This window comes from Aricia agestis, chromosome 14 (genome assembly GCF_905147365.1).
Source record: "Aricia agestis chromosome 14, ilAriAges1.1, whole genome shotgun sequence".
Taxonomy (NCBI): Eukaryota; Metazoa; Arthropoda; class Insecta; order Lepidoptera; family Lycaenidae; genus Aricia; species Aricia agestis.
The window spans coordinates 12,160,696-12,182,430 of NC_056419.1; the positions used below are offsets into that span (position 1 = coordinate 12,160,696).

Below are 21,735 nucleotides of genomic sequence, written 5' to 3' on the forward strand. Positions count from 1 at the left end.
GAAATATTAAATCCTTTCTATCTCTGTTAGCTACCACTTTCGAGTATTTTCGCAGAGGAAATTGTTGTTCGTGTTATCGAAATGAAGCTACTCACAAAAAATTAGCTTGATAGTAATCAGGTCAAAAAAATGTTCTAGGGAACCTGTACTTTTTACTATCATGAACCTTTGAAAATTTTATGTCTCTATATTTAAAGATAGAAAATTGATAATGTTCTTGACTACGGTCTACGAATAATAATACTAAGAAAGAGTAACTGTGTCAAAAAACTTGTCCTCGAGTCTTCAAAATGTGTCCCAAATACATGCGTACTTTATGCATGTATTCGGTACTTTGTGTAAATATAGAAGTGACAATTAATGTCAGCGGCTTTATTTCGTAAATTTGAGTGTTAGTGTTTCGTTGCTATTGCCATTTTTTAGTGTGCGAAAAGGAACCAAATTCGAAACGATTGAGTTGAGTTACGTTTCCTTAGTTTTTATTATTCGTAACTTTAAGAGGAGTCCACATCGCCCTTTTTTCCATACAAACGTTGTCCCCTGTTTCCTCCCTGGATAATGCTAGTAGAGTTATAATTTTTTTCCTGAATATCTACGGCCACTAATAGAATGTCCGTATGTTTTATTTTTTTTCATAATTTAATTATTAAATAAGATATGAACGTTGAAAAACCCAAAAAAATGGCCAGATTTTCTGATGTGTTTAAACATCCAGTAAACAGATTTGGCAAGATTATACAAAAAAAAAAAACATAGGAACACAGCTCAAGCCTTTCTTTAATCTTTAATGAAAAAAGTACATACTTAAATCTGTTAAGTTTTGGAGAAGGAATCAGGGGACAACGAATGGTTGATTTTCTGCAGTTGTCTCTATCGCGTTCTGCGGTATAGGCTTGAGGTAAGGGAGAAGGGAGACTTTAGATATTACACGTACTTTTTTTTCATTTCTCTAGCCCCTGGTGTATCCTCTTCAAGATAGAAAATAGATAATGTTCTTGACAATTCTGCAATATTATATTTCAGTATCCCGTTGTACTCAACGGCCCGTCAATCTATGACGAATTTGACAGCAAGCCTCTTTATCTCCACGTGATAGAGTTGAAAGTCGCTTACGACGAACCCAAGGATTCGAGGGAGAATGTCATATATAATTTGCTGAGGAACGACCAGACATACGGCCTTTTGACGTTCAACCCGCTACCGAAACTATGCGACTTCCCCATGTTTATATCAGCGGGGGAAATAACGACTTCCATCAAAGTCAATTTCGCTGTACTACCTTTGGACGACGAAGCGTTTGAGGTTATTAAAAGGTAGGTTCTTCGTATCATCAAACGTTTTTGGGTCTATTTTATTTAAATTTTATTTTATACTATTGAATCACAAATAAAACTGAGTATTTCGTGAATATTTCAAGTGCCTATGTATTGCCGTTATTGATATCGAGCAAAAAAATCACGTTTGTTGTATAGGAGCCCCCCCTTAAATATTTAATTTATTTTGTTTTTAGTATTTGTTGTTAAAGCAGCAACAGATATACACAATCTATGAAAATTGTGTATATCAGTGTGACAGACAGACATCGAAGTCTTAGTAGGTCCCGTTTTTACCTTTTGAGTACTGGTAACCCTAAAAAGGTTGAAAAACACTGTACATTAGTATGGTTTAGCAATATTTGTAGTAAAACATTCGCAGATTTATGCTCAACAATTTTTTCAGGTTTCACTATTACGTGTTCGACGAAGTGTTGGACATAGCTAAGAAGTTTCTCATCTACCACGGCAACGTCAACTGTCTATACGTGGTTCCGGTGCGCCGTATAGACGACGACTACGACGTGGACTGGGAATTGCTGCAGACGTACAAACCGATACCACCAGTTGTTATACCCACTGACGCGGTGAGTGACAAAACAAAGTGATAGGGTGTATAATGTATAGAGTTGACTGTGAAGTGAAGTTTACCACTTTCACAGTGGTATCTAAACGGATACGAAAACGTGGTTACCGTGGAGTCCATGTATACAAAAGGATGTATTGACAATAAGTTCTAGAGAACACACACTACACACTAGTGACTAGAGCATATAAAAATTACTAAATAAAATAATAATCTATAGAATCTATTATAAATAAATACTTTACAATGAATATTGGAGTGGACTCGAGGGACTAGATTTTGTTTTTGTATGGTGGAATGTGAAAGTTATTAATTAGTAATCGGAATTAATGCTATTTTCTATTAATTTCATTAACGTGCTAATTTTTATGTCATAGCATGCTATTGCTTTTTTATTTGCTAAAATCGCGTCATCGTGAACTCTCGGTTCGCATCGCAGCGCTCACGTCGAGTATTATTTCGCATCGAGTGAAATATAGCAAGTACATATAATAGCAGTTAGCGCCGCGGTGCGAAACAGCGCGGACGTCAATTTTTTCATGATTGTAGACTTTTGCTGCGCACGATAATATTAGAAATCGTATTTTTTAGCAAGTACGAGTAGATAATTGCTAATTGGCTTTTAACAATTAATTATTATTGCTAATGCTATTTTTACCAACCATTTGTTAAAATAGGACAGTGATCGTGCCAAACTATGGTCCCGATATGCCTTGTTTGTGACGAATAACATAACAAAATATCTAACTATCCATGTAACAATTAAAAAATATATGTATGTCCACATTATACTCAAAATGAATTATGTTTCAGGAAAGGCAAGCGCTGCGAGTGACTGTGGAGGAATATAAGTATGCGGTGGTCACTCCATATTACAGGCCCAACGTTCGTCCAGATAGGTATGAGATGGCTTTGATATTGAATAGTTAAGTCGCTGGTAAGCTTTGATCAATAACACAACTTGACGTCGGGTTGGCACTTCATACTTAAAGCGAATAGCACTTCGCTGTAATAGGATGTCTTATATCTTTAAATGAGCAATTCTTGTATATAAATATACATAATTGGAATCTCGGAATCAGCTCCAAAGATTTTCATGAAATTTAGTATATAGGGGGATTGGGGGCGATAAATCGATATAGCTAGGAATCATTTTTAGAAAATGACATTTTATTCGTGTTTTATCGAATACCAAGCAAAGCTCGGTTAAATAGCTAGTAATATACTAGACGCTCCGCGCGGCTTCGCCCGACCTTCCGACCGATCGAAATAAGCCGTCTGTCTATGAATCAACTTCTGTGATAGTATATTTAAAATCATACTATAAGTGACTACACACACTAAGCCGAAAAAAGGCGGCATAATACCTGAAATGTATTTTAAATTACCCATGACACACCATGCTGAAATTACGCCGCGTTATATTGTATGCGTTTGACATTGCTGACGTAATCATACCGAACTTCCGCCGCGTAACTTCGGCAAGTGTGTTTAGAGCCTAACACAGATTTATGTTACAGATACATTGTGACGAATGTTCTCGAGTACACGACGCCGATGTCGTGGTTCGAGTCGGCCGACATACCGACTTACGCCGACTACTACCGCACCAAGTACAACCTTGAGATACTCGGCAGTAAAGATCAACCAATGCTTGAGGTATTGTACCAACTTTAAAAAAGAAGGCTTCGCAATTCGACTGTATATTTGTTTTTTTTAATGTTTGTTCGCGGATAACTTTGTCGTTTATGCACCGATTTTGATATTTAATTATTATTTTTTTGTTAGGAAAACAGATACAATCTGAACTTGTATAATTAATGGTAAAAATATTCAATAGACAGAACTACAAAATGGATTCTGTAAACTGAGAGAGAGAGAGAGAGGGTTCTGAAAAAAAAATTTTTGCAAACAAGTTTTTCTATTTATATAACAATTTTAATCAAAAATCAATATTGATTGGGATAAACCATAAAGTTAATATACCTAGCGGAATAGAGAAACAAAGGCCTGAGCAAGAGAGATGTCACTATCAGTAACTGCGTGGTAAAAAGAGACGCGTGATACATGACAGCAACACCCTTTTTTGACGTCCAGTCGGCACGTGCCGCACGTTGATAATTTAATCTCATAGAAATTATGTTCCATCATGATTGTGTAAGTGTATACGTACACATATTTTTACACACAGATAAAACCAATTTCGGTTTCGTTTGATAGCTCGAGATAGTTGCTCTATTCCGCTAGGTATATTAACTTTATGGGATAAACAAATTACCTCAATATTTTTACATTGTACGTTTACATTGTTTTACAAATAAAATAAGAGTTTTAAGAATTAATAAGGTATATTTTATATGTATCACCCTTTTGTTTTTTCAGGTCAGAAACATAACGACTCGAGCGAACTGCCTGCTACCGCGCGCGGCGACTATTCGGTCGTTCACTGACAAGCAAAGAAAACTGATCGCAGAGGCGCAAGGCGATAAAAAGTTTAGCGGTTTCCCGGAAATGTTCGTTCCGGAGTTCTGTATCAAGTTCGACTACCCGGGCGCCATGTGGCTAAAAGCGACGTTGCTACCGAGCATCGTGCACAGGTTAGCTGTCTCTTTCTAATCCTATATTGGTGAGGGAGATAGAATTCAGTAGTGCTCATGAGAATTCGTTTCAGAGTTGCATTTAAATTATTTGTGAGTTTTGACTTTGTTGCCAGCAATAAACCTATAATATAACAATGACACGAATAAATTTTGCATACATTAACTACAATAATATTATATTCATTATAATCTAATTATAATCCTTTTTTAATTTCAATTTAGGGTGACCATGCTTCTGACAGCGGATGAGCTACGCGCGCAGATACAGATGGAAATTGGAAGAGGCCATGTTACCTTACCACCCTGTAAGTATAATATACTTACTAGTGTTTTAGTATATCTATATCTATCTTCTATCTTATAAAAGATAAATCAGTAAATGTACAGTAACAACTTTTTTATTGTTGGGTTACAATAGGTAAACTATTTACAAACTAAAATTTTCGCTTGTGTGCAATTTCTGCTGTCAATCGGATGCTGCAATGGTGTAGATATACATTATCACCCAGCGGGTAACATTTGGTTTACCTTTGATGGTTTTTGATGATTTCAGCTGAGAAATGGGAACCAATATTGGTGGACATTGGAGTGGCAACCAGATCCTTGTTGGCAGACATCGAACCGCCTTCCACTGTCATGAGTGTTGATAGGTAAGGTAGTAAATAATTTTACCTCCTTACGCCTCTAGTCCACCGACGCGGCGAACTGCGAAATATCTGCGAAACCAATGCGAAACAGGAATAGAGCGAGATGCAATATAACGCATTGTCGTGTGGCGGGTGAGACAGTAAATCGGTTCGCCGCTGTTTCGCAATTCGCAGCGTCGGTGGACTAGAGGCGTTAGTGTCAATAAAAATATTCATGCAACATATAAATTCAAAATTTGCTGTTTTTGTCTGTCGTGTAATTTTTCCAATGAGAAGAATTCATTTCAATTCCAGTTATTCGCTGTAGGAATATTATTATAAGTAAGGTTTAATATTTCAAATGGGAAAGTTTGTCTGTATGTCTAAATAGACACCTAAAAATATTTAGATGAAATATTATATAATATTATATTTGAAAGTTTTTACTTTATATCATGGTGGTTCGTGCTCGACATACAAAAAACTTATCAGCATATTATAAGAGACTAATTATTCGATATTAAACTTCTGTTCTAATTATTATTATAGTTAATCAAAACGATGAGATTTTAACCATTTACATGAAATTTTGTGCCTCTATACGCCTTTTGGGTTTAAATATGTTTTTTTTTTTGTCAGGATAAACAATCCAATAGACGAATTCGCCCCGAGAAAACTCAACATAATTACGATGAGGGAAAGCGTTTATCAGCTGCAGAAAAAGAAAATTAGCAAAGAGTACCCCTGGCCGGTAAGTATTAATATTATATAGAATGCATGAATATTGAATATGTTTACATTTTGGGCCACTTTTTACATTTGCATTGTTTGGCTAGTAGCTAGTATCGCTCGATTTATATGCGGCCTGCGGCTATATCGCAAGACAAGCAAGTGTATGTAATGATTTATTTTTATATTTCCAGTGCCTACTTGTTGCCATTATTGATATTTACCAAAAAATGCTTAAAAATCGCGTTTCTTGTATGTGAGCCCTCCTTAAATTTAGATTTTATTTTGTTTTTAGTATTTGTTGTTGTTGCGGTTGTTTGAGCGGCCTAGCTATCGCGGTTCATGAGACAATATAGCCTGGAGACAGACAGCGAAGTCCTAGTAATAGGGTCCCGATTTTACCCTCTGGGTACGGAACCCTCATCAAATAAAATTTTCTTCTATAGGAGGAGAACGAGCCCGTGGACATCGAGCGCAACCTGTCCACTGTGACGGTTATGGACGTCGAGGTGTACGAGTCGTTTGTGGGCGCGCCGCTAATAAGCGTCGCGAGCGGCGCCGACTCCGCCCCTCTGCGCCCGCGCGTCCCTCCTCCTGCCGCCATACTGCCGCCGCCTACACCGTGAGATTATTACTACTATTTTCAAATTGCCGAATTCTGGATTATATAATACTTATTAGCTGTGCCCGGCGGTGTTAGCCGCGGTTTAAGTGATATATTATCAAAGGCTATGAAAAGTACCCATAATTGGATCAAACGGGACGATGGACCTTCCGTAATTAATGCTTGAGCGGTGTACGAGTCCGATCCAGATATTACATACGAGGTCACAAACTCAGTAATAAAAAACGCTTCCGTGGTCTAGTGGTTAAGAGAGTGGCTCTTGGCTCGTAGGTCATGTTATTTCCAAGTTATAATAATATAGCCCTTTTGTTTCCGAAAAGCGTTACATTTTCTTTTTAATTTGGTTAATCTAGTGTTATAGTAGATCACGCAATTCGGTGTGCCTCTTGGCATAGTGCTCTCCACTGAGCTCTGTCATCTGCTATTTCTTTTCTCTGTCTCTTGTCCAGTAAGGACCCAAAGTCAGGCGAATGTCATCTCTCCATCTCACTCTTGGGTGGCCCTGTTTTCTGGTATTTTCTCTAGGATAACACAGAGTTACTTGTTTGCTCCATTTGTTATTTTTACAGCGTAACATAAATATCCTGTCCAACTCCATTTCAGGTGTTCGATGCGTGTTATTATATCCGTAACTTTGGTTCTCCTTCTTATTTCTTGGTTGTTAACCTTGTCGCTAAGTCTGATCCCTAGTATACTACGTTCCATTGCTTTTTGTGTAATTGCTAGTTTTTGTCTGAGTTTGTCTGTTAGTGCCCATGTTTCACAGCCGTACGTCATGCAAGGGAGAATGCAGGTGTTGAAGGTCTACCTTTTGATGTGTATGCTTAAATCCTTGTTTTTCATTATTTATTTTAGCGACCAGTATTTTTTCCATCCACAGGCGACTCTTTTATTTATTTCGCTTGTCATTGGATCTTGTGGAGATATAATTTGTCCTAAACAGACATATTCTGCTACATACTCAAGCTGGGTTCCGTTTACTTCTATGGTGGCTTCTGTAGTATTGGTCATTAGCTTTGTTTTTTCAGCATTCATTTCCAGGCCTACGACTCTGCTCTTTTCCGCAAGCTCCTTGACCATGCACTCCAGTTTTCTAGGGTCTTCCTCAAGTAGGATGATGTCATCCGCGAATCTCAAGTGATTGAGTCTGTTGCCGTTGATATTGAGGCCATAGTTTACCCAATCCAGTTTTCTAAATATGTCTTCCAGCACGGCGTTAAACAGCTTAGGGGATAATGGGTCCCCTTGTCTCACACCTCTATTTATTGGAAAGGGGTCACCTTCTGCTTCCATTTTAATGCGACCTTTGCTGTTTCTGTATATTGATTTAATTAAATTTATGTAAGTTTCATCTACCCCTTGTGTTTTTAGGGTAAGCCAAATGTGTTTATGACTTAAACTGTCGAAGGCTTTGGAGTAGTCAATAAAGCAGATATATAGTGGTTTTTGGTACTCACAGTATTTTCCCATTACTTGTTTTATTGTGTGGATGTGATCTATTGTGCTATAGTTCTTTCTGAATCCCGCCTGTTCGATTGGTTGGTTTTCGTCTAGTGTCGTCGTTATTCTTTCCAATATTATTTTAGCAAATATGTACACATTTAAGATAAGGGTGATTAGCCTATAATTGCTGATGTTTTCTTTGTCCCCCTTCTTGTGGAGCAGAATAATGTATGATTCGTGCCATTGGTTTGGGATATTGCCTGTTATTAATATTTCGTTGAATAACTTAGTCAGAATTGGGCTTATGTCTTCCATGGTGCCTCTTAACAGTTCGTTGGTAACGTTGTCAGCACCTGGGGCTTTTTCCAGCTTTTGTGACATTATTGCTTTCTCTACTTCTTCTCTTATAATTGGTGGTACATCCTCGTGACTCTTGTTTGGGTGTGTGTTTGTGTTGTTCCCTTGCTCCGGGTCTATGTTCGAGTAGAGAGATCTATAGTAGCTAGTTGGTGGATTTCTCTGCGGTTTGTCACTTGTTTGGATTTCTTACATTTTAGTTTGGGTATCCATTCCATTCCCATTTCTCTTAGCTCTCTGAAGGCTTTTCTCGTTCCGCCTGTTTTTTTAATTACCTCTTCTAGTTTTTTCGTCCTTCTTGCTTTTCTGTCTCTCCGTATATTTTCTCGTATCTGCTTGCTGAGGCTTGATATTTTATTTTGATTCTCTTTGCTATTTGATTTCTGATTGACTGACAAGATGATCCATGCGTCGGATGGGCATGTAAAAAGTCGGTCCTGCGCCTGACCGTTCGCCAGTTGTCTTCCGTCTGTCTTCCGGACTGGGTTATGACAGTGAAGGAATAGAGAGTGCTCTTGTGTACCTGGCCTGGTTTCAATGAAATTGGCCACTGTCACCGAAATCAGTGTGGGGAGTATTATTATGAATAAAACCTTTTGAATGGTCAGGAAGTAACTTTTAACTGATTATTCAATTGCTTTAGAAAATACCACACTCCGGCAATTGAGCTGCTCCTGAAGAAACCATCGCCACGGGGGCCGGAGCTACGTGATATACTCACTTCGCTGACGACCATCAACTCGCACGACAACTTCAACTTGGAGCGTACGGAGACGTTGGGAGATTCCTTCCTGAAGTTCGCAGCCAGTCTGTATCTATACCACCGGTTCCCGGCAATGGATGAGGGGCAGCTGACCAATATCAAAGGCCGACTCATCGGTAATAGGTAAGTTGGCAATTATACGTAACAAAACTAAGTGAAAATACTTTAGGGTGTGTATGTAAAAGAGGCACTTTTCACCAACCTCCTCCTAACGCTAAGTGGTCCCCTAGCGGCCATTTAGGGTACATATCCTTCAAGATTTCACGAATTTTTGTATGTCACGTTCGTCCTTAGGGCGTAAGAACTTTTGCAAAACACTACTTTTTATAAAAAATGTGTTTGTTTTAAGAGATATTTGACCCGCAAAGATCGCTAGGGAACACTTAGCGTTAGGAGAACGTTGGTGAAAACAGGCATAATATGAGTCCTTTTCATTTCAGTCTTTATCAAACTCAATCTCAAAATATTTTTTTAACTAACGAAAGTGAGTTTTGCAGCTGCACTCGGTGACATATACTTTACTGATTATGAATTTATTTTACCGATTATATCATTGTACACAATTTCTGTTAAATACTTTAACTTAAAGATAAGTAATCAGTAATCATATTAAATAATACATGAGTGTGGCCATTACACTGAGTTGACGACCTCTGTGGCTCAGTGGTGAGCGCATTGATAGCTCAAGCCGGGGGTCGCGGGTTCGAATCCCGCCGACGGAACAAAATGTTTTCAAAGTTCCTGGGTCATGGATGTGCATTAAATATGTGTATCATAATTATAATAAAAATCTTAAATATATGTATAGTATAAAAGTATTAAATATATTTCCGTTGCCTGGTACCTGTAACACAAGTCCTTCAGGTACTTACCACGGGGCCAGACTGACGTGGTGTGAAGCGTCCATAGATATTATTATTATTATATCTCAAGTTTACTTACATTGGTGACACAACAAAGTTAACATGCCTTTAATATTACTATTTACTTCCAGAAACCTTTACTACGCTGGCGACAAGATAAACCTGGGTGGTCGCATGAAGGTGGAACAGTTCACGCCGACCAACGACTTCGTGATACCTGGGTTCTTCGCACCGGAATTCCTCATAGAGCTCATACACAGGGAACAGGTGAGCGATACTTCTTTTTACACAGGGAGTAGGTTAGAAATGCTTCTTTGTACACAGGGAGTATGTTAGTGATGCATTTGCATCAGGTTAGTCATGCTTTGATATATATTCTATGTACACATTCTTTGTACACAGGGAGTAGGTTAGTGATGCTTCTTTGTACACAGGGAGTAGGTTAGTGATGCTTCTTTGTACACAGGGATTAGGTTAGTGATGCTTCTTTGTACACAGGGAGTACGTTAGTGATGCATCTTTATACACAGGGAGTAGGTTAGTCATGCTTTGTTATACACAGGGAGTAGGTTAGTGTTAGTGATGCTTCTTTGTACACAGGGAGTAGGTTAGTGATGCTTCTTTGTGCACAAGGAGTATGTTAGTGATGCATCTTTATACACAGGGAGTAGGATAATGATACTTCTTTATACACAGGGAGAAGGTTGATGAAACTTCATTATACACAGGGAGTAGGTCAGTAATGCCCTTTTATTTACATGGAATAAGTTAGTGACATTTCTATATACACAGGAAGCAGTTAAGTTATACTTTTTTATACACAGTGAGTAGGTTAGTTATGCTACTTTATACACAGTGAGTAGGTTAGTGATGCTCCTTTATACACAGGGACTCAGGGAGTAGGATAGTGATACTTCTTTATATACAGTGTACAGGTTAGTGATGCTCCTTTATACACAGGGAGTAGCTAGGTTACACAGGGTGTAAGATAGTGATACTTCTTTATACACAGGGAGTAGGATAGCGATACTTCTTTATACACAGTGAGTAGGTTAGTGATGCTCCTTTATACACAGGAAGTAGCTAGGTTAGTGATGGTCCTTTATACACAGGGAGTAGGATAGTGATACTTCTTTATACACAGGGAAAAAGTTAATGAAACTTCATTATACAGAGGGAGTAGGTTAGTGATGCCCTTTTATTTACATGGAATAAGTTAGTAACACTTCTATGTATATACACAGGTGACAGGAAGTAGATTAAGCGAACTGGTGCCGCCAATCCGAAACTTTAATTGATTATTATTATTATTTATTTATTTGAGGTGTCCTTTCACAAAGAAAGTGCTGCCACTGGTGACACAAATCTGAAGCTTAAAATTAATTGTTTACATGACTAGTGCACAGCTACCGCCTATAGCTCCTGCATGGAAGACTGGCGTACTACGAGTATCTACTAGGCACTGCTCACGTAGCTTATAGTTACTTTTTAGGGTTCCGTACCCAAAGGGTAAAAACGGGACCCTATTACTGAGACTTCGATGTATGTCCGTCTGTCCGTCTGTCTCCAGGCTGTAACTGAAGAACAGTAATAGCTAGAGAGTTGAAATTTTCACAGATTATGTATTTCTGTTGCCGCTATAACAACAAATACAAAAAAAATATTAAATATTTAAGGGGGGCTTCGATACAACAAACATGATTTTTCAAACGTTTTTTGCTCAGTATCAATGATGAAAACAAGTAGGCAATTTACATTTTCACAAAGGCCATAATAATTATGGCCATATTAATTACACATATAATAATAATTATTATTATTATATGTGTAATTTTATAATTATTAAAAATATTTAAATAAAATAAAAACATGAATTTAATTTTATAATTATATATTCAAATTTTATTATTTGTTGTATGTTGTTGTTGTAGATATCGATATATATGTACTTGTAATTTTTAATTTTGTCATTATCCTATTATTTTATTTTGATGCAATATTAAATTCATGTTTGTGCATGTCATATCTGCTATCCTAATCCAATCTCTCTCCGTAGGGTTGCTGGAAGAGATTTCTATTAGAAATAAGCAGATCCTATTGTGTCGTCTTACTGTGTGTAAATTGTTATTTTGTGAATATTTCTTGTGCACAATAAATGATTTAAAAAAATATATTAAGGGGGGGCTCCCATACAAAAACACAATTTTGGCCGATTTTTTGTAACCTGCCTTGCGGTCTCACATTTAGTTTAAGGACGTTTATTCAAACAAAACTGCGAATCTTTAAATAAAAAAAGTATTTAATCAGATTTGCTCAAGTTGCGGAACAATGATACCGATTCGAATATGTCTTCGGTTAGCTCTTTAGGGTTCTGCAAAGCGCCGAAGTGCCCGCCATAGTTGACGGTGGTGGATCGCACTAGCTTGTGGAACTTGTCGCGTAGAACCCAGTCGGGTTGGAAGAACACCTCGTAGCGAAAGTTGATCACGGCGGTCGGGACGTAAGTTGGAATCCTGAAAAAAAATGTTTTTTTCACTCTTGAAACAAATTTTTTTTGGTGGTGGCCAGACTGATTAGTAAATAGGTCCAAAACACGAGCCAAGTTCTGAATTGTACACTCATTTTATCATTTAATTCATAATATTGAATGACAAAATGAGTACAAAAGCCACTGTGTGTGCAAAAATCGCAAAAAAAAAACTTAAGAATAGCAACGATGTTTCATAATACATAATTTGTTTCATGAGATGGCTACGTCTTGTGAGTTGCATTATGAAACATCAATACATATTGTCAATTTTTAAAAGACACTATTGTTAACAGTTCCTATAGATGGAGCAACTTTATCCAAATCATTGCACAATTCTCAATGTCGCTATTTTGGACAGCCTTCCTAGCCGCCCCTGCTCAAAAGTTTATGAAAAAAAACTTACTCATGCACTATGAAAACTTCGGGCCACGACAACGCTTCGGAGTACAATCTAGTGGCGGTTGTGATATGGCCGGTTGCCCACATTATAGTCAGCGTGTCTATCAGATCATCTATATGGACGCTCTCGAGGCCTCCGTGAGGGGTATCCGTCTGATCCCGGTTACAGACGATGCCTATCTTCTCGAGGAGATAGGCCGCCATGCCCACAGGAGTGTCAGTTAGCGCCGCCCCTGAAAATAGCGCCATCTATTGAGATAATGCGGCTGAGGGAGAAACCGGTTCAGTTAATTTAATAGTTTAGGTAGTAAAATTTACAGAGTGAACATTTGACATCTTACGAGACTACACTCTGCAGAATGTTAACATTCTTAAGATTATAAGCAAGTTTTATTGCAGAAAGTTTTCTAAAATAAAATATTTCTTTTCAATAAGTTTCAGCGACTTAACACTTTGATAATAATATTATAAAACAGCTGTTTTTTTTTTTCAAGTAAGAAAATTGGTGCAATAGTGAAGCTTTTACGAATATTAAAATTTTGCAGAGTCTCGAAACTCCTAAAAGAACTCATGTTTATAAAAAAAGTTTATAAATCATGCTAAGACAAACGCCAATTAAAATAGGTGTAGTAACAGAACAAAACAACAAAGTGCGTAAACGCTTATGTGAAGCGGGGGATTCATGGGAATAAGGTCGCCCCCTGCAGAGCTGTTTCATTATAATATGTATAATAATTTTACATTCGTTTTATTTTATTTAGTCATAATGACACTGTTATTTTATAATATATTTTTTGTAATTTTCCATCTTTTTAGAAAAAGATGGCCCCGTGCGAGTTTCTTACGCCGGTTCTTCTCGCCGGGTTAGTTCCCGAACCGGTGGTAGGCATCTGTGTAGCCCCGACGTTCAGAGAATATTTGAAAAAAATTATTCTGAATAAAAAATTTTGAGTTTGAGTTTGAGTTTTTGAGTTTGAAGACTAAAAATTACGTACCAATAGTATCGGGCTTCGTCGCTTGTATGTGGAAATAACCACTCTCTCTTACTAAGTACCTAACTATGTCTTCGAACGGTGCGAATCTGTTTAAGAACTGCTCTTCCACCAGTAGACTGGGGAAGAATAAAGATCCGACTATATACTTGAGTGCACTTATAGACCGTGAGGACATTGGCATGTTTGTGTGAAATCTGGAAAAAACACTCTTTTAGTCCATACTGATAAGAAAATGCACAGTGCGTATAATACTGTATACAAATTATGATGTTTTTTTCTTTATAGTCTGGGTTCCGTAGAACAATTTTTCTTTATTACTATCAAGCTAATTTTTTATGAGTACCATCATTTTGATAAGACAAACAACAATTTTATTTGCGAAAAATCTTAAAGTGGTAGCTAACAGAGATAGAAAGGATTTTATAGTTTAATTTGATTGTCCTAAAATATGGATTGTTCTATATTTTGTAGGACAATGTTAAACTCTTTTTGGTAGTAATAAAAAAATGTGCTACGGAACCCGGACTATTATCTATTCCGTAAAAAAGTTCCTCGACAATCAAGCAAATAAAGTCTTTATACATTATCTGGATCTTTGTGTTAATAAGGTGAAAATCATTATCGTGTTTCTCTGTATAGTCACATAATATAATAGTAGAATGGTCTAGCTTATATTATGTTATAAGTTATAACAATTATCAGTAATTGAAATGTAGTGAATGTACTTAGTAATTACTTAACTATGCATATTAATATTTTTTCCACATAGTTATGTATAAAATATAATAATAAATAAATAAAATATAATAGTTACTCATTTATTATAAGTAGTTATCTACTTATATTACATTTTTTTGTACTAGAAATAAGAACATGCACATTGCACAAACGAAAACTAAAATTGAGGACAACCATTTAAACTAAATTTAACCGTTTGATCTAATATAAGTTATGCAATATGCCAGCGGTCGGCAACACGCGGCCCGCGGGCCGCATGCGACCCGCGAACGTCTTACTTGTGGCCCGTGAATGTGTTATGAATGAGTTATATGACGTATCAAAAACAGTGTTTTCTAATATTGCCAGTAGTAATAGGGATGATGACAAAGTCAAAGATTAGCGAATTTTGTTAATAAAATAAAGAAATCACGGTAAAAAATAAGTCTTCCCAAAATTTCAGCTTGTTAGCATTTGTATTTTTTTTGTTATGCGCCTTCAAAGTTGGATATTCAAGTCGATTTTATTTTCAATTAATTTTTTAAATATTTGTATACAATTCGATAACTTATGCAATTAAAAGCAACTTTTGTTATGAAACCACTTTCATAAACGCAATATTTAATATACCTGTCGAACAAAGTTGTCTCCCGATGCGTACAAACTACGAAAGACTGATGTCATACTTTCGTAGCACTTTGTATGGAGCGTTTCGGGCAGGTCTTTTTTTATGAGATATTTGAATTGTCATATCTTGGTGAATTTTTAAGCTATCAGAGTCATTCTTTCAACGTTGTTTCTATTTTTTAAGTGTCTTTCAATTACCGATAAGAAAAAAAAAATAGTCATCATGCCTATTGCCTCTTAAGAACGTAGCTGTTTGTGTCATTTTATAACAAACACTAAACTTATCTCCCTTCGTTATGTGTAGGTATACTGAGATTCTAGGGTTAATACGAGAATGAGGCCTGCGGCCCGCCTTTAGTTTGTTTTGCCACCTTGTGGCCCTTACCTGCCAGAAGGTTGTCGACCGCTGCAGTATGCTATAAAAGTGACCGCACATTTATCACGCACGCGCCGAACGCGCCGCAGTTTAGATGTATGAAATGATGTGAAACCTCGCACATTCATATTTCGTCCGCACCGTATGCGTCGCATTTCGTGTACTATGCGGTGCGTTCGACGCGTACGGCGCGTAATGGTGCTGACAAAATATCATCTATATATACAAAAAAAATGGATTTTCAATTGTGTTAGTAACGCTATAACTTGATAACGGCTGGACCGATTTGGCTAATTTTAGTGTTAACATAATCGTAGAAATCCAGGGAAGGTTTTAAAGTGACACGAAGTTAACCGGGAAATCTAGTGTACAATAGTTTTGTCCACACTGTGCCTTTTTTTGTTCATCAAGTTGACTGCGCTATAACGCATGCCTTTATAGCGCAGTCAACATCGCACGTAAGGCATGCTCGCGACGCTATGACACTTTTCTTTTCAACGCGGGTGGATTTTGACGCATTCAATTATTGAATATGCCAAACGAAAGTTGAATAAAAAGATAATGACGAAAATTGAAGATGAAATTGCAAAGTGTGGACACTGGACATAGCTTTTCAGCTTTTTGGGTCGAATTAGTACACTCAGATTTTTCGTTAGAAATAGTCTAATTGTCAGATTACTCGCTACGTACCCTAAAATCTCATCCTGGAATAGCGTGATCATGTGGTTGCCGACTTGGGCGCCCCAGTCGCCTGCGTGGATGTAGTATTGCTTGAAGCCCAGACGCTTCATTAGATTGTGCATGATTATACCGATCTGTAGCGGGTTCATACCCGGTTTGTTGGTCTCCTGAAAACGTAAGACGAGATTGTGTAGTAGTTAGGACTCTTTGAAAGATCAGCATAAAAAAATATAATATATAAACAGACGAACATACATATAACCTCCTCCTTTTTGGAAGTCGGTTAAAAAAGCTTATTTAAAACTGCGTTTTTAATATATTGTCTTACATTATTTAAATATTACGTTAGACATGGTACAAACAAAATAAAAACAAATAATGATAAAAATATTCGTGGAAAGTTCATCTAAGTCTTAAGTGTCAGTACCTACAAGAAATAAGTACCTACTAAAACCTGAGGTTGAATGGGACTAAATCAGTATAAGTTAGATCTTAAAACTGGAAATATTCCGGTTTTGTTTACATTTCCTTTTTATTTGTTTTCCTTTTTTTCTCATTACTAGAACAGAGCAAAGCACGTGCTCCCAGGTACTTAATTTTACTAATAAATATTAATATCTGGGGTGTTCATTGTTTCCTGTTCACGTGATCATGTCATCGCGTGATGATATTCAAGTCAATAATTACTTGGCACGTTCACTTTAATTATTATTAATGACGGTCATTTAATATTAATTTCCATAAAATGTATATGTACTAATAGAAAAATTGATTCATAAACAGATGGAAGACCTCTATTATTAGGTCGGGTTTTACCAAGTCAGTCGTGACTCGTGATCTGTCATCTGGGCTTGACATAAGACGACCAAATAACGTAGTCATCATCTGCCTATGTATCAATTTCTTTGATAGTATTAAGCATTAATATTAGCAATACAAAATTCGAAGCTTAATAGCATTGTTATAGTGTTTTATAACGTCATAGGACGTTTCTAGACGTCCGATCTAACCTTAGTTCCCAGACGTTGAAAAGACATATAAAGTATGCCGAAAAATGGTCCTGTTTTTACTGCAATATCATCTAAAATCTACGTATCAAAACTAGGAACCGCGGCATGACCTTGTAGCTTAATATTCTAGACTAGTCCATTAAAATATTGAACGTTTCCCCTAGGTATGTCATTGAAATCTATGTTCCCACTACCTAGTCAATATTAGTAAATAATATTATTCTAAATATAGATGAGAGGTATACATGACATTTAACACCTCGACCTCTGCGCCGCTATAATAGTAAATAATTAATTAATATCCATGATATGATAGACGAAGAACTCGTCAATACCTAGGTACCTGCAAACATTGGAGGTGATATAATATAGCGGGATCTCTTCAAACTAAATATTACATGAAACGTGTAATACGGCCTCTCCATGTTGGCCAATGATGGGCAAAAACAGACGATTACGAAAAATCTATAAGTACCCATAAACGTATTTATGCATACTGTAGCAGGTAGCTGCAATATCTATTATGAACTTGCTATGCCTTCATAATTATAAAAAAAAATTAGAAATAAAAAAAATATAAAAATTTTACCTGCGAGTATCCGTAACCAGGCAGATCGACGGCAATCACTTCGAAACCGAAGTCATACTGCTTTCTATCCTCTACCAGTAATGGTATGACCATATCGAATTCTTTTGAAGAGCTCGGCCAACCGTGCATCAGTAGTATAGGCACTAGATTCTTGGCTGAAGACTTAGCATGCACATAATGAATATCCAGTCCTTGTATTCTCGTCTTGTAGCCAGGGTATCTATTGAGTAACGCAGCTCTCTTCTTAAAATCATACTTGTCATGCCAGTAGCTTAGTATTTTGTCTAAGTACACTGTGTTTATGCCGTATTGTGACTGTATGCCCTCCATCGGTCTTGTGAACGGACGCCGGTTGCGTAGACGCGTCCTTAGGTCTTTGATCATCTGTAAAATTACGTAAACCACTATTAATATTATAATTTGTAGTAACAATAATGACATAATATTATACAATTTATAGGTAATACCTCCATAAAAAAATCTCAAAGTTTGATTTGAACACACTGATTGTTTCCATGATTAAGTCCCAAAGTTGATATAATTATTGTAACTTGATTTATGTGGCTTCTCCAAGCGGCATCATATTGACATGATGGACATATATTATAAACGTGTAGACTATAGAGTGTAGAGGGTCATATTTGTGCATGATTGCCTATGACGACGGTAATAATGCATGTAATTTGGTTGTGCATGTGGCTTCGCAATCGTAATGGCAATCATCAGAGTGTAGATGCTTAACCTAACCTAACGTGTAGAAGGGATGCAAGATGCTTAATATTGCGGGTACTGGGCAATTGACATTTTATTAGTGATTAGACGATGCATATTTTGTTTCTTTACCTCTAAGTCCGGGCGCGCACTAGTGGCCAAGCCGCAGCGGCCAGGCCGCGGCGGCCATCGATAGAGCTACCTCCATATAAAACCGCCATAGACCACATAGACCACGCGCACCTGGCCGCAAGGAGGCCAGCGGCCATACCATACTTTCGATGACCGCTAGTGCGCGCCCGGGCTAAGGGTGGGTTGCACCAGAGGCGTTGTTATTGTTAAAATTAAGGTTGTCAAATATTGCGTCCATTATGGACTTTTACTAGGGATTTGACAGTTCATTTAACATTTTGTTATGACTTATGGTTAAAGTTAAAGTTATAGTTAGGCGCAGCGCAAACGACAGACTATCCGTGACGCACTTTTTAGTCTATAAAACTTATGGAATTATAATTATACAGTAACGCACACGACGCGCAAAAAATCCGGCGCGTATAGTACCCACCCTACCCACCCTACCCACCCTAATATAAATATTGTTAAATAATGATTACTTACCTCATCTTTGAACTCAATATCAAAACGTGTTATAGTTTTATCATCTGGCTGAGGTGGTCCTTCTCCCCACCATCTATTGTAGTCTAATTTTGGGACATCTGGGACTTTGTGAAGATGATAAATTAAATAACCTACTAGAACTGCTACTACAGCTGAAATAATTGATAACCCTTTCAGCATCTGAAATCAAAATATAAAACCCATTAACAATAAAAAACACAATATTGTGCATACAAATATTTTGGTTACACTATGTTTTATTCTTTTTTTGTATATGTATAGCACACGCCGTAGCCTGGCTATAGTGGTCATTGACTCCCTGTCATAAAAACTTTTCATTCTGCATCGTTTTTGACTAACCGACCAAAAACCGCTATTGACAATGAACTGAAAGATGTTTCTAGTCTAAGGGCAAAATCGTATTTTAAGAGTTGGCAAAAGGTTTTCCGATTAATCAATAAAGTCTGTGCTTTTTTAAGAGTTTTTTTTTTAAGTTGACAGAATTAAGCGTGAGCATTTTTTACATAGCTCCTAGACTAGAATGGTCAATGACCCCTGGTGCCACCTTAGCGATCTCTAGTTGTTTGAAAAAGACAACATAATAATAATATTATGGAACTGCGTTTTATAAAGCGTGAACCTTTTTAAGGTACTTACGGAAAAAAAAGTTGTAAGACTCTATATTAGCATGGTAATAAGAGATACAATTAAATTATGTTATTATTTACACTGCCCGTGTAATGTATTTTTTCTAATCAGCTGACTGGGCAACCGTGATTAATGTAGGCTTAATTGTTTTATTCCTTGCAAGACCTCCGAAGTTTAATGGTCCAAAGCTCTCGACTTAGATGTCGTAGGTTGGATTCACGCGCCTAAATATTGTATTTAAGTTTGGCTAGAACATGTGAGCTGACCAGCTGATTGTCTTATAAGAAAGATGATATATAATACAAGGGTTGGGTCACTTGGGCAGGCAATTGCCGTCCTGCGACTGAGCTATCGCCTGTGGTGGCAAAAAGGTAGTTTAGAAAATTAATTATTTGCCATGTTGGGAAGTATACTGTAAATATTTATAACATCATATACTGTAAATATTTATAACATCATTCTCAGTTTCAAATAAGTCACTAAAATCTTTATTTTAATATTATATTTTGTGTTATTTTATTATTACATATCTAAAATCCTACCCAATGGCTCGATAATGACAAAATCTTCTTTACTTAATTTATATTTGCATGCGCTAATATATTTTTTAGTTCAACAGTTAAAAAAGTTCTTTTTTCACTTTCAACAATTTTTGAAGGTTTCTTGGACAATAGTGACTTTAGATCTAGAAAGATGTCTGCAGTCTGTTGAAAATACAAAGCGGTCTTTGTTAGATATTTTTGTAGCCGAGGTCTAATGCAAAACGAATGATATCTACACTAGACGACGCCCGCAACTTCGTTGCGCCAAAATTTAACCGTACATTTTTCCTTGATTAAAACTATGTCCTTTCTCAGGACTCTCTGTCTGTGTCTAAGTGTCTCCATGCCGAGCAAAATCGGTTCAGCGGTTTGACCGTGAAGAGGTAACAGACAGACGGACACACTTTCGCATTTATAATACTAGTATGGAAGTATGGATAGTTACTAGATATCTAGTATTTGATACCTATACTATTTACTACCTATAATAGTAGGATGGTCTACTGAACGAATAAATATTATGCTACAATTAGAACAATAATCAATTATGCATGTTTGCTGTTACTGCTAGGACTTCCGATGTCGTTACTAACCAGAAATTTATTATTAAACGGTAGGTTTATTATAAAAAAATCTTGCTTTAAATTTACATTTATACATACATGACACATTCTTTCGACACCGATAGGTTGCCGGTAGGCAAAAAATATTAAGTGATCTATTGAATACGATATTTGTCTCTAAACACTTGCTGTTAAAGTAAATTCGAAACCGAATAAGAATTAGCTAAATAAAACTATTCACGGGCATATTGTAACATTTTCATAATATGGAAATCATTCCTGATACCTACCCATACCTATCTTCGAAAAAGACAAAAAATATACCGATACTATTAACTTTTTTAAAGCACGAGATTATTTAAAAATATTTACCTTATATGATAATATATCACTATGTCACTGGCACTAGAACATTACTCATCCGAACACGTGCGCGTGCGCCGACTCACAGTACAATGGTACGTCAAGCTACCGTACAACCGCCGCGAGCGTTAGGGTTCCGCACGCAAATTGTGGAGATCAGACAGAATAAAAAAAAAGAAGAGCCAGCCGAACGTTAATATGGTTTTTTTATATAGGAGCCTCCTTAATTTTAATAAAACTATTAAATTTATTTTAAGTTTATTAATTATTATTTAAGTTGCCATTATTGATATCGGGCAAAAATTCCCAAAAAATCGGACAAATACTAGTTGTACTCGCGCACGATGTGTTTACAGTTTATTTTAATTTTACCATCAATTATTATTATTAAAGTATGTATACAACTGAGTATTTTGTGAACATTTCAAGTAAAACGTAGTGATTATATTCTCTTTGATTTC

General features: G+C 36.7%; 2 protein-coding genes across 4 annotated transcripts in view; one reads left to right on the top strand and one right to left on the bottom strand.

Annotated features, from left to right (window-relative positions):
• The window catches only part of LOC121733842 (endoribonuclease Dicer), a 61,760-nt gene that overhangs the window by 22,487 nt on the left and 17,538 nt on the right, over positions 1 to 21,735 (top strand). For all 3 annotated transcript variants that reach the window (XM_042124220.1, XM_042124219.1, XM_042124221.1), the window contains 11 exons: positions 1,024 to 1,313; positions 1,720 to 1,900; positions 2,713 to 2,798; positions 3,420 to 3,558; positions 4,282 to 4,496; positions 4,722 to 4,804; positions 5,053 to 5,149; positions 5,765 to 5,876; positions 6,301 to 6,476; positions 8,923 to 9,165; positions 10,037 to 10,172. In XM_042124220.1, coding sequence (XP_041980154.1) covers positions 1,024 to 1,313; positions 1,720 to 1,900; positions 2,713 to 2,798; positions 3,420 to 3,558; positions 4,282 to 4,496; positions 4,722 to 4,804; positions 5,053 to 5,149; positions 5,765 to 5,876; positions 6,301 to 6,476; positions 8,923 to 9,165; positions 10,037 to 10,172 — 1,758 coding nt within the window. The remainder of the gene's footprint in view (positions 1 to 1,023; positions 1,314 to 1,719; positions 1,901 to 2,712; positions 2,799 to 3,419; positions 3,559 to 4,281; positions 4,497 to 4,721; positions 4,805 to 5,052; positions 5,150 to 5,764; positions 5,877 to 6,300; positions 6,477 to 8,922; positions 9,166 to 10,036; positions 10,173 to 21,735) is intronic.
• Positions 12,187 to 21,394, bottom strand: LOC121733845 (juvenile hormone epoxide hydrolase-like). Its single transcript, XM_042124228.1, has 7 exons — positions 21,284 to 21,394; positions 19,159 to 19,338; positions 17,830 to 18,213; positions 16,240 to 16,397; positions 13,830 to 14,023; positions 12,839 to 13,067; positions 12,187 to 12,418 (listed from the first exon to the last, which is right to left on the bottom strand). Exons 2-7 carry the CDS (start codon positions 19,336 to 19,338, stop codon positions 12,205 to 12,207), a joined length of 1,359 nt encoding a protein of 452 aa, XP_041980162.1. The 5' UTR covers positions 21,284 to 21,394; the 3' UTR covers positions 12,187 to 12,204.